At 40.7% G+C, this 14,037-nt stretch overlaps 1 protein-coding gene across 2 annotated transcripts in view; it reads right to left on the minus strand.

Annotated features, from left to right (window-relative positions):
• The window catches only part of TAF4B (TATA-box binding protein associated factor 4b), a 72,123-nt gene that overhangs the window by 11,587 nt on the left and 46,499 nt on the right, over positions 1–14,037 (minus strand). For both annotated transcript variants that reach the window (XM_061448622.1, XM_061448621.1), the window contains exons 13-14: positions 13,037–13,093; positions 1,153–1,272 (exon numbers count right to left, since the gene is read on the minus strand). In XM_061448622.1, coding sequence (XP_061304606.1) covers positions 1,153–1,272; positions 13,037–13,093 — 177 coding nt within the window. The remainder of the gene's footprint in view (positions 1–1,152; positions 1,273–13,036; positions 13,094–14,037) is intronic.

Raw genomic sequence — 14,037 nt, forward strand, 5'->3', positions numbered from 1 at the left:
TCAGGAAAACAAATAAAAATCAGAAAAACAAGTCTACCTCGGCTCCTTAGACAGGTCTCTCGTCACAGTCCAGGCTGAGGGAAAAACTACAGGACAGATGCCACCATTGTCTCAGTTACACTGCAAATAACTGAGCTTCATACAAGGTCCTTCCAGACCACAATATGCAAAAATGCTGGAGTGTTTTCAATCCTAGCATCTACTTTAGCTTCCTAAGCCACAACAATGAAAAAGACTTAATGAAAAAGATGTAAGGTTTATCAAAAAGGACAACTTTACTACCACTTCCTCCACATCAGAGTTACTTTCCAGGCTTCTGCTCACTGTGCTTGGGTCAGCCACCAACCAGCCATCCACTTGAGCAATATTAAAGCTTTATGAGAAAAAGGGGCAAAACTGGCAACAACACTTGAATGGCAGCCTGCAATACACTTGTCCTGTCTCCAGCCAAGATGATGGCCTCTTAACAAAAGCAGGCTGTCAGTTTCCTTGGAAAGAACTTCTACAGTCCCACAGGTTTCCCAGGTCCCAGAAATTTAATCTCCAACACAACACTGAGAGATTTGTTCAGACAAAGATTTGTTAAAAGCACCTTCAAGGAAATTTTAAAATGCAGCATGAGCCAGAAAAGATAATCTGTCTTGCTGCAGGAGCTGAATGGCCTAGCTTTATTTATTTATTGGTTGTTGGGGGGATCTAGCCAAGGTGAACTCACAGTTCACTTGAAAAGAATGCCTATGCACTATGTGTGGAAGAAGGTCCACAGCCAAATGTGAAAGCAAGAGCCATTTCAAAAGCCATCCAAAATAGCCATCGTGAGCAAAACTGAGGGGCCATGGCAACTAGCTGCTGTGAAAAATCACCATAGCTTTGTTACCCTCCCATGCAGATGGAAGTTCCTCCGAGCCATCATTTCATTCAGTCCGTACACAGTGCTCTTATCCACAGTTCTTCCTATACACACAAGTAAACATCCCCATCAAATTTACCAGAAACAATCCTTTCAAGTGTCTAACACACAGGCTAGTTTTCTTACAGTATGCAACCAGCCATTTTGGTAAGAGAATCCTCACTTCCTCCTACAAAGAAAGATAAAAATAATTCAGTATGGAGATTCAGCACCATGCAAGTAATTGTAAGCCATCTACATACCTCCAGCCCAGGCCCAACATTTGCTGAATCCAGTGGTCTTTTCTTCCTTGATCCAATGGCTGCCAAAGCTGTGAGGTTGGCTTCTCTTTGTTGTATTTGTGCTAACTCCAACTGTTGCATCTAATTTAAAAAGAAAACACCTACATTAATTATGACACACAGTACTGTAAAGGTCTTGTTCTCTTTATGGCAACTTCAGACAGCTCTGCAGCCCCTACTGAAAGAATGTATTTCACAGGATCTTCTCCTGTCTTTCCAGACACTTTTGACAAATTCCAGTACTCAGTCATGCTCAGAGCCTTGAAATGCTAACGACCCTATAGGTAGTAGCACTGGGTAAATAACAATTTTCATGGAGTCTGCATTGCGGTATCAACGTGGCCTTAACAGCAGCTTTGCTGCTGGTTCCTCAGCTCATAAGCGTTACCATTTCTGATTAATAGAAAACATGATCAGAACTGGTTTGAGGCCAGATCAGTATTAAAATTTGCAGTTACCAAGTTCTTTGAACTGGGCATATTCTTAATTCAAGATCTCAATTCATGACTGCACAAGCAAGACACTCAATTTCTTCATGCTGTATTACCTGAACCCAGCACCCAACGTTGCTATTTTGAAGCATCTTATAATCAAGTGAACAGGATGCCGTCAGTTCATTTTTTCTCTTTCCTCAGAACACATCTGAATGTTTAGGCATACCTGAAGCAAGTTAGAGATACACTGCATGCATCTATTCTCACTCATCTCCAAAAGCTGTTCAACACACAAAAAATCCTTAGAAACAACCCCTCAGGTAAACTTCAGATGGGAGAAAACCCCATAGTCAAGAGGACTAAGGAAAAAAAAAAAAAGTTTTATGTCTGAATTCCAGGTACATACTCCTTCATTCTATTTGATATAGATACCAGCTGCCTTAGAGCTCAAACTGCTCAAATCTGCCAACAGATTTAGTAGCTTGGATTGGCCATCTTAATAATGCAACCACACTGCTTTCAGATCTGCTAGCTGTCCCACTTGGAGCATGGGTGGAAGGCAACGCTCTCTTCTCTGTAGAGAAGGAAGCTTTTCTGTTTACTCTGGTTGAGGTTGTCCTTAAACATAAACTTCTGGGTTTGATGATAACCTTTAGGTGATCTGACATACAACTAGAGCAGCTCCCTGGCCCATGCTCATGTTTCAGTTACGAAAACAACACTGTTTGTAAGTCAGCTTTGATCACACTACGTAGGCTTTTACTTACAGAAAAGCAGTAGCACTTTTTCAGTGCCAGATACCATCATTCACTTATCAGACAACCTATTCTTACTTTTGCGTGCAGTGAAATCACTTATAACCTTATTTATCAGATTTAATTCCATTCTGAGTGGGGGTTTGTTTGGCTTTGTTTCAAAGCATATAGTATTGCTTTCAATAATATTTTAGAGACTGTGAGGTTTTATATCAGTTAAACTTGAAAACTTCCGGAGTTCTGCAATTGTCTTAGGCTACCTCCAGCCAGCCTACTTGCATAAAATGCAAGTCAGGAAGACACTGCAAACAATCAGGGATGGGGGAAAATCAGATTACATCCAAAGTAGTAACCCAAAACTTCACAAATTATGTGAAACACTGAGGCTTATGAACTATTTTCATGTGACATCTTCATCATTCCCTGGGTTGACTGGGAAGAATAAAACACCAAGACTCTTTAGCAGAGGCATGTGCTGACTTCCAGCCCCAGCTGCCCAGGCCTCCAACACCTGCAGCTACTCTGGCTTACAGGCAACTACAGAGCATCCCTGTAGAAGTACACCTTCCTACTAGCAATGTAGTTCAGTCGTCACAGTAGATGCATGTACACCACAGTCTCCTTGCCAAGAGAAGAGGCGTTACAACATGCCATGCACATGGCATTCCTCCGGGGCAAATTTCCAAAAGGCTACAGTGGCAAACAAAGACAGAAGGGGGAAGATTATCTGCTTTACTTTTTAAGAATCATTACACTTAAAATGAAGAGGACTTTAAAAACCATTTAACTTAAAACAAGAGAACAAAACAGAAATCTTTATTAGCCTAACCTTATACTTCCATCCCTGGGAGTCATTAGAAAACATATCCCCCCTCTCCATCAACCTACAAAACACATAAAACCAGCTCAGTGGAGTTAAATATGTCAAAAAGGGGTGGCTGCTGAACATTTGGTCACTGGCTTGAAAAGCATTGAAAGAAGACCGCATCACCTTTTTTACAGCTCATGTTCATGGGCAGCCATGGTAAAGACTAAGGACAAGGGACTTTTTACAAGGGCAGGTTGTGACAGAACAAAGGGAAATGGCTTTAAACTGAAAGATGGGAGATTTGCGTTAGGTATTAGGAAGAAATTGTTCACTAAGAGGGTGGTGATGCACTGGCACAGGTTGCCCAGAGAAGCTGTGGCTGGCAGTGTTCATGGCCAGGCTGGATAGGGCTTTGAGCAACCTGGACTAGTGGAAGGTGTCCTCAAACTAGATGATCTTTAAGTTCCCTTCCAACCCAAACCATTTTGATTTTATGATAATACCAAGGGGGGCTGGCAATCAGCACAAGGTACAGGGGACTGAGTGGGTTGAATGCCTCTTGGCAGAGTGGCAGAATGCCCCACTGGCTGAGGACTGGGTAGTGCCCGGGCACCATCCCCATTTACCCCACACAATTCAAGCTGACAAAGCTTGCTGTCACCAGACACCCTGCAGAAGCAAGCACTGCTGCTGGAGGGCAATGCTGGCAGATAACCAAACAGGATGCCACTTGGTGAACAGTAAGGAAAAGATGACCCTTCCAGAAACGGGACTGGTGCGCCTTTTGACAATGCAGTTCCCAAGACAATACTGGAAATGCATGTCATCATCTACTCCCCTCAGTACATTTTCAACCTTGGAAACAGTCAGAGGATTTTTCAAATCAGGCAGAATCTCACCATAGTTTTGGAGCAAAAGGAAAAAAGAAATCATAGTCTTGTTGCATTCTAGGTAGGCATCTCGGGGATTTTTCTGAGAACATAATTAAGACAAATGAATTTAAACACTCAATCTCCATAATGGACTCAACAGATCCCCATTAAGCAATATGGGCAGACATCCAAATTACCCTGCTGAAGCCAGCGAAAATAATTTTTTCCTCAAGTTTTGTTCCATTAAATAGTGTGGGATTAAATGTCCAAACATTGTGTGAGCAGTTGAAAGCACAGGATCAGGAGAAAGCAAGCAGATAACGTCAAGGGATACCCGAGGATTCTGGCTGGCTAAATACTGCCAGATTTTCCTAAACGAGTTTAGGAAAGAGCAAGAGGCAACTATGTAGAGTCAAATCTGTCTTTAACAGTTTTGTAGCACACATGTTAGGGCAGAAAGAGCAGTGCAGCAAGTGACAGACAGTAAAAGTAGCATATATACTTTATTAAAATATAACATAGAGAAGCTGCATCTAGTATTGTTTCCCTTCCAGGGGCCAGTTTTATTAATGTTGGTGTCTCTGACTAAAATAGAATATAAATAGAAACTGTCATACCCAGGTTTGTATCTTGAAACTAGATGATTTGTTTTCTCTTGAAGACAGAAGTGTGTAATGGCAACTCAGGAGGAGCAAGGGGAACTTGCACCATACATTAGACCCACAAACTACCAGGTTTCCCCTCAACCCAACCTACTTGAATCTGCTGAAAGGTGCTGCTATTCCACCACAACACAGGAGTCCAACACACATTCTTTTCAAAATTCATTCCTCAAGATGGGCATTGAGAGGGAAGAGTCTCCAGGCAAGAAGCAAATGAAGTTCATGCTCCTTCTCCCCCCTTTCTTATTTTTACATATGCTAAGAATTGCAGTACAAAGAGTTTTAAAAACTTGTGTATAAAGATCAAATTGCTATGAAAACGTCTCAGAACTTGTAAAATAGTCTTTGTTGCTGCTGGCCTTTTTAATAATAAAAATAGGGTTTAAAGTCTGGTCTTGCAGCAAGCTGGAATCTCTAGGGTGACACAATAACCGTTTTAGTTAATCTGACCTGCAGCACAAATCAAGAAATAAGGTATGATTTAAAGTCCTCCCTTATAGTGAAATGGCATTTGCAGCATGGCTGTAATCACACAAAATGAAAGGTTTTAAAATTGACCTCTCTGTTCTGTACTCAATCCTCTACTGAGAAAAATATTTCTTTTCCTGCTCATGGAAATTCTATCTCACTTATGTCTCACACTCCACATTTCAGAAAATGTGCAAAATCTATTTTTACTACTACACCAGTGACATTTTTGTGGCATTTTAATATTAAAAATTAAATTTCAAGTTCCATGAGAAGACAAGAAGTACTTCAGCTATGAGATGCTGAGACTTTTTTTTTTAAAGCAATACTGCAAGTTAGTTTAAAACTCTACCTGTCACAAACTGCATGGTATGCGATTGTTCACATTATCAGAGCTCCATTAGTTCAAGTCATGGAAATTTTGCAAGATTTTCCCTAAGCACTGTTTCCCTAACGGGAAGAATCCCTTCAACACAACTGAAGTATTTGGTATAAGCTTTCATAGAAGACAAAGCACATGAAACCTTTGCTCTCTAGATCCTCAAGAACAGTTTTACTGGGGAAGGTTTACCTTTAGAAAAAGACAGAGATAAGAAATTAAGCATCTGTATTAGCCAGGGCTCACAGAGCAGTAATAGGACTGGGGCCACAGAAAAACCAAAACAGAAGGCACTTGTCCAGCACAATGCTGGCAGACAGCATACGTCTGAAGAAATTCATACCATTGTCCACTTATACAGAGCTTCGATACTCAAAGTGCTAGGAAATAAATGAAGAGGTTTCTTATCTCGACTTAGAATCCTAGGAATTTATACTTAAAAAAAAATAATCTTGGCAATGCAATAACAAATAAATACAGCAATATGGATGTAGATGAGCTCAGAAGAAATGCTGGTAAGACAGATGGGGAACCTACACACCACAGCTCTTGACTTGGTTATAATTAATGTAAGGGAAAGACTAAGAAGTATATGTACAGGATACTGAGTTTAATATGAAGCAAAAAGTGGGGATGTCTCCACATATGACATTGTAGGCGGATAAGAGAATGGGACAGATTAAATAAATATTTAAAGTAACAGAAGAACTGGCAGGAAAGGGAACCAGGGAAGGCTGAAGACAAGTTAATGTATGCCTAAGGGTTATGTGTGCTATCCAGCAATAAGTACATCAGGAGTAATAAAAGCACTAAAGCAGATGAACAAGAATTTGTATAAGACTTGCAGGGGGAAAAAAAAGCAAGGAATATAGGCATACCAAAGAGGCAGAAGCTTTCTGCTTCTTTGTTTCTGCATCCACAAAAAAAAAACAACAAAAAAAAACCCCAACAATAAATTAATGAACATTAAAATTCAAAGTACGTCAAAGCAACTGTGACCAACCATCAATATGTATTTTTAATAGACTGCACCAGTGAAAAAGGAACCTGAACACCTACATGGGTCTTTACTATCACCCTTTACTGTAAATTTTAAAGAACTAAATACTGAGGTGCCTTTTAAGTGGGGCCACTTATCCCACTAAATGACTTCTCTCTCTTCTTTCTCTCCATTATTTTCTGACTAGCTTTTCCAAAGTTTCACTGGGTTTCATTGTGTCCTCCATTTAGCGCTTTGAAAGTTTTCTGCTCTTCTCAGTTGCTTCTGCCTTCATTGTCTTTGGAAGAAAGCACTCCAATTTTTTTCAAATTCCCTTTAAGCATTTTATGGAACTTGTGACGAAAATGAAAAATAAACCTTAAAAATCTGTTTTCAATCCCAAGACTCTTGCACTGGTTGTCATTACTGCCTCCAGCCTCTACCTTCCCTGTACAAAACTTTCTGCCCTACAGGTTGAATGCAGCTGAATAGCAGACTTCTCATATGGGGGGCATTCTCTGAGGAAAACTGACATTTGAAAGCTGCATATTTAAACATTTACCATCCTCTCCTCTTGCCTATAATGCAATTTCTCTTCTCACAATTGCTTCCTTTCAAACTGTTTTAATTAGCCATACAATTAGTTTCCACTGACTTTTCCCTCTGTTGTAATTTAGATTTAACAGCAGAAAGGCAGAAGAGCATGCACTAGTTTAATATGTGGTCCTAACTTATAATAGGGCTGTACATAATTCTGTAAATTTCTTTCAGGTTAATATTCCACATATATGCTTCTGTGGCAGAACAGGCCCTACCATGGCTGCGTTCCCCCAGGTTCAGGTGCCTTGTCTGTCTAGGAACTAAAGGGTGCAATAGGATGCTTTGGATAACAACAGTAAATTTCTCAAGGATAGCCATAAAGCAACCTACCCACAGGGTCGGGGGGAAAGAAATCCTTCAGCTGATATCTGATATTCCCTAACATACAAATAATTAACTCCCCATAAAATTTACGGGAAAAAAATCCAGGGTGCAGTGACTTCCTCACTCCTTGTTCTTCTCCATTCTTGAATTTCCCAGGTGTGGAATGTGTGTTGACTTTTACCAGTGTTCTGGTTTGTTTAACAATTACTGATGCATTTCTGTGTATTCTAGACCACCTGGAGCATGCCATGTGCAATCCCATCAGCTTGCCTTGCTTCAAGGATCACGGAACTTCCAGGATATGTAGCATCCAGCAATGAGCTCTTTACATGTGTTTTCAGACACTGCCTAGGCTACTTTTATTGCAAGACCAAGAAGGCGGCTGCAGGATGCCACCCCAAAGCAGTATATTCTGTAGTTTTTGTTTCAGATGCTATCACTTGTGAGATGGCTGCTCAGTGATGGTCAGCAGACCTGCATTATCACAATGGGACAGTGTCCAACCCTTGCAAGACATTACTTTAAAACCAATCAATCACAGTTCTCCCAAATACATGGTATTTTGAATGATTTTTATCTTCTGTAACACTGCATATTCACTCATGCTTGAGGTCTCAAAGCAAGAGAATGTTTAAGACTCATCTTCCACCCGCAGATTTCTCTATCTCATCATGCAGTGCACCCAACACTTGCTCTTGGCACAGAACTCTCTGGCTCTCCATTTTCATGATTTTGTCATACTTCTAGTCCTAAAATTTCCTCTATTAGCAAGCTTCTAATCCAGGGCCATCCTTTCAGCTCATTACATGTCCATTACAGTCTCTCAGAGAAACTGAGAAAAGACTATTATCTGACAATCCAAGAACAGGCTTAATGGAGTTTTGAGGGAGTTTTTGGTTTTCATCAGATGAAAGACAGTTTCTACCAGCTTCCAGATGGTTTTAGGGTATCTATCTGATGCAGTATCTCAGCTGCTGTTTTCTTACACTCCTTCCAAACACCAATATGAATGCCACATAATATAACAATATGATAATCTAACACTACACAGGATTTCCATCCCTGACCTTCCGCAAGACTCGTAACACAAAATCGCTGATGACAGTCTTTTGTGATTTGTAGGGTTACAGTGCAGGTAACAAAATGTATGTTTGTTCAATAACCATGTTTGGTTTTTTTGCTTTCTTTTTTTTCCTCAAAACATGCAGAAGCAGGTAATAAACACTAACAGAACAATAAAGATAATATAAATCAGATAATTAAGCAGAAGCTTTCAGGATGTCACTAAAGGCTCATAAAAAGCCAACCGATCACAATGAGATGTTATTTTGCTCACAGCATCTTCTTTGTTTTTTTGAGAGGCTGTGGTTAACTAGGGAGTTTCCTTTTTCCCTGCCACAAGAGTGGTTGGTCTTAAAGAATTTGAATCGTTAAGTCCAGAAGACTAAATATAGAAGCTGCATAAGAGGTGTGGGGGAAAAAGGAAACAATCAGCTTGAAAACATGGGTTGGAGACAGTAGCGAGAGCAGCAACGAATCAGGTTAGTTGTTATCTGAGAATGAGAAAGGAAATAAGGGGAAGAGTCAGTCATTACTATATAGCAACCAGGAACTCACTGGAATCATGCAGGCTTTTTGTTTTATGTTTTTTGATAGGGTTTGTTTTGCCGCTGCAAAAAAAACCCTCAGGTTTGCTATTTTCCTCCCAGCCAGTTGATACTAAAGGTATTGAATTTTCTCAGCACCTCATCTACTGCCGTCTTGTGACATCTGTGTCAAAACCGTACCAGGGAAATGCACAAATGCATCAAGCAGGCAGAAACAAAGGAGGATCTGTGCAGTCATAAGTGAGCAGAGCTGCCTGAAGAGCAAGGAATGGGGCAGGTAAGTCTGCTGTCCATCAGGTGCTTGCTCCACATGCTCTCTCCCTTAATCCAGGATGTGGCTGCTCACCTCTATCCAATGATAAATGCTGCAAGGTACCACAAGGTAAGAGCAGAGGAAGGTAGATACTACAGAATAAGCAAAGATGCTATCAGTATGATACCTGCTCAACCCGAAGCAGCAATCTTGCACACATATAATCTGAAAGATTTGTCCAGGTTCAGCCTTAAGCTTCCTGAAGCCATATTACAAGCACACTCACTTTTGAAGATAAGACGGAAGTACAAAAGATTAGGGTTTATAATTAAATTTACAGTACACACTGTTTAATACTGACATTTTCACAGGTCTTCTGGGATGCACTGTTCATATAGCATACTTGCACATTTGACAGTATCCTACACTTGGTCAATTTAAGTAAACTCCTTTCAGAAAAGGCATGAACCCAGAGGAAGTATAAATACAGCTACAAGAATTGCATCGAGTGAACATATTCTTTGTAGCTGGAAGTACAGTTGAAAGTAGAAGAGGAAATAACAGAAGACACCTAAAACCAGTTACGGTTTAAAAGTACAAGCATCAGGGACAATGCGAGGACTGTATCCTCTCAGCTTGAAGTGACAGATAAGGCTGAATGAAAAGCAGAGGTCATTTACTCAGACTTCAGGAATGGTGTTGCACAAAGAGCAGGCCCATGAGGTGAGAAAGGACAAAATTCTTGAGTGCACAAAGGAGCAGCTTGGGGCAAGCCTTGCAGCTGCCTCAGAAGGAATGCACTTTCCACAGGTATTAAAATCTACTGAAACAGGTGAAAGGGGAAAGAAAGTAAATAAAGACTTAATTCATAGCAAGCTACATAGACTAAGAATATAGGAAAGTAAATGACTTGGCATAGGGGAAGTTCGAGGCAATAGGTCACGCAAAAAGGAATGAAAAGGTCACAGCAATTATGTATAGCCTTTTGGATAAAAGAATCCACTGCAGAGTCTCTGGATATACTTCCAGCAATGTTAAGATGTTGCCTCCAGCTGCTGGATGACAGCACATCCTGGATTTGTAAGTATTCATTGTTAGGATGTACAGCCTGCATTTGGGGAAACTTCACTTTAGAACATGTTCCAGTGCCATTACGCTACACCCTCTCCCTTCCCCTGAGGCGTCATCATCAACAGATAAAAGACAGCTTTAAGGAAGGAAGGTACATATTCATTTTTAAAGAACTATAAGCAGACACTCAGATCAGGCTTTCCAGTGGATACTCAACCAGAGTGGACTGGAAAGGATCCGATTCCAGCTGACAGAGGTATCTAAGATCCCAAGTTTGGTTTCTTAGGAGCAGACTATAATTACAATCTGATAAGACAGACAGACAGACAATGGTGAGCCACTTCACACTGTCATCCCAGTATACTGTACTTCTGTCTTACCAGTTTCAGCCTTGGGATATTTGTTGATTCTTATTTTGCTCTTATTCCAGCTCTACTTACATTTTTTAATGCATTTATATCCAAACTGTCAATGAAGCACCCAAACTAACCAGCTACATTTGGGCTCACTTCCACTCAAGGTCGAGATGGTCTCACAGATAAGAAAACACCCCTGGCACAGAAGGTGGGCTTCCCATGTGGCATGTGAAGCCTGGAGAAGTTCTGCTGCCTCATTCCTAGAAAACAAAGCAGCAGGACAGAAGCCAGTGCAATACTGACACAAGGATCTTTGTTGTCCAAGAGGCATATCCGCTGCTGCATCTTTTAGTGAAGCAGTTGGAGACCATCACTCAGAGCAGCACTGCATGGAGAAATACGCAGTACAAGTGCGATGAAGGCTGTGTTCGTCTGGCACAAGATAAGATGCACTGAAGGAGGTCTACTCAAGCACTTAGTAGAAAACCAAGTGCTAAACTTAAATACCTTCTCCACTCCATTAGCTCCTTTTCTGTACACCTATATGCCACTTTTTAAAAGAGATAAAAAAAAAAAAAAGACGCAGATCACATACCTAACTTCTGTCTGTCCTAAATATCCAGATCACTGAGTATTTTTCAAGACGACAGAATCGTAGAATGGTTAGGGTTGCAAAGGACCTTAAGATCATCTAGTTTCAACCTCCCTTACCTACACATTAGGGGAAAAGGGAAAAGAAGCTGCATAAACTAATTGCTTTGCAGTGTCGTATTAAAAGAAAGAATCTCTAGAAATGACCAAATGATACAGAGGTAAAGCCACCTACATCCAAATTAGCATCACCAACTGAGTGTTGATACTGGTAGCACTAGGGGCAAACTGGGAAGGGCTTTAGGGCAACTCGGTACTCACAGATTGGAAGCATGAAGAAAGAGTTATAAGCAGAAAGAAAGAATTAAAAGAGAGATAATAAAGCAAGTTCCTTCTCTCTCCTCTTATTTTACAAATTTCTTTTACTATGGTGCAAATCCAGAGCATCGATTCTGATACTATTTTACTGGATTTCCATTTGTTTTGCCTGGGCTCCTACATTAATCCAAACAATAAGGGCCTTTAAAGCATTCATAAATAACCTGCTGCTGCTGCTGCTGGCACCTAGGAGCCAAGTGCAGCAATGTTAAGCAACAACGAATTTCATAGTTCAAGAGGCACAGTTAAGGAAAAAGGTTGCTCAGAAAATCACTCTCATTTAGCACAAAGATCCTTAAAAATTGCATGAAATCAGTCAAGTAACTATAGAAACCAATTTCTTCAGCTCTGTATCACACGTCTCACACCTCAATTGTCTTTATTATCGTCTGCTGTCAGATCCTTAATCAGAAATGTGAACAGGCTTGATGATTTATTCAGCAGGGAAAAGAATCTGTAGGTCAAGTGAAAAATTTCACACACACATACACATGCACACACATCTTCAACCTTAGGTACTTTCATTTCATTCTGTTCCCAGTAGCTCTGGGGGCAACTCCAGTGAGATCCAATATTAAGGCTCAATTAAAATAAGCTCCAATTAGTGGAGCTTTTTTCTCCCAGGCTAGAAAAGTCAGGAAATGGATATTGGGAAATGTAAAAAGTCAGCTACTGAGAGGAGGCTGCAGACATAAATGAACTTATTTGTTGATTTCTACAGTTGCTATGCAGAGGCCTCTGGGAGTAAAAGCTTAACCAGTCTAAGCTATAAACTAAAACCCCTGCAGCTAAACATGAACTGTGTGAAACAAGGGCTCCATTCCAGAACAGAAAACTGCTGGGCCCAGAAAATTAAAAGCCAGAGGCGTTTTCCATTTAAAACTAAATCCCAGTACCGCCTCCCAGCCAAAGAATTATAAGCAGTATCAGATTTACAAAACGAACAATTACCCTGGAAAAACGTAGCCTATTGTACAGTCCCAGATGCTAAATCTCAAAGTTTCTTTCTGGTTTTTTTTTTTTTTTCCTTAATCCCACATTATATTCCTACCAAGTGAACTGCTGCAGTTTACAAAGGACCATTTCTAGACAGGACTGAAACTACAAAAATAAAATGTAAAGAAAGAGAGCTCATAATTCATTGACCTCATTTGAAGCACTGCCCTTGCCTGTGGCAGTTCCTGTCCTTCCCCAAGGCCTCTGCAAATGGTATGCAGCAGCAAAATAAACCCTGACCTAATTGCCAGGACAGGGCTGCCAACCTTCTCTCAACACACAAAGGCAAGCATGGTAACTGGAAAGTCCTACCTCTTTTGCTTTCTGCTTTAACCGCAGTTGCTCTGGATCTTCTTTATTGGAACGGCTCTACCAAAGGAAGAGGGAAAAAAATTGAACAGAAATTACTGGCATCCAAACACCATCGTATCCGTTAAATATTTAATAAATGACAATTTTCTCTGGTGATTGAAAGATTTAGCTCCAGGGGCGAATGCCTCAATCCAGACTGGCTTCCCTCCCCCTCTGCACACATACACGCACCCCCCTCCTCATCTGGGCCAGCTGCCTCTGCTCTAGCCTGAAGCAAGATTAAGCTGAAAATGATGCTAACACTGTCAGTCAGGTCCAGTCTAGGCATGATGTTGTTCATGTCAGCAGCAGACACTTAAAAAGGACAGGAAGTATAGGAAAGAAAGGGAGTCGTACTCATGCAAGTACAACATGATTCTTTCAACTCAAGATTAGGCTTCCACCCAAGGGGCTTCAGAATTCAGCTTGAAACAAAACAGAAACACAGAAAAGGGATCAAGTCACACCTGATGGAGTAACATCTATGGATTTTTTTTTTCCTCCTGCTCTTGAGAAGAGGGAAGGGGGAAGAAGGGTACTTTTGCTGTACTAGCAGTGGCTACATTGGGGTTCGCAGATGCTAGGGTACCAGCTCCAAGGCCAGCTCCAAGGCTAGCCTTCTGATCTTGACTACAGAGAATAAATACCCATGGCAGGATGGTGAGATCTCACCAGGCTCCAGCTTGGTGAGATAGTGAACCCATATTTTCAGTGCTCAGTACGTGATGGAGAATGACATACTGAGCCAGAAACAGAGACAGGAAGAACGTTTATGGCTATATGAATACTGCTTTTATTTCATTTTGACCAGCAAAAGAAGAGTTCACACCACCACACATGTGAAAGAACTTTCATTTATTTTTTTTTTTTTTTAGGAATTTAAAAAGCTAAAATCCTTTTTTGTATAGCCTAAGCTGTCCTAAATATTACAGATTTCCTGTTACAGGGTGACTACATTTAAA

The sequence above is a fragment of the Pezoporus flaviventris genome, unplaced genomic scaffold (genome assembly GCF_033815535.1).
Source record: "Pezoporus flaviventris isolate CSIRO_AGI_PZ_B2104156 unplaced genomic scaffold, CSIRO_AGI_Pfla_v1 ptg000007l, whole genome shotgun sequence".
In the NCBI taxonomy this organism is placed as follows: Eukaryota; Metazoa; Chordata; class Aves; order Psittaciformes; family Psittacidae; genus Pezoporus; species Pezoporus flaviventris.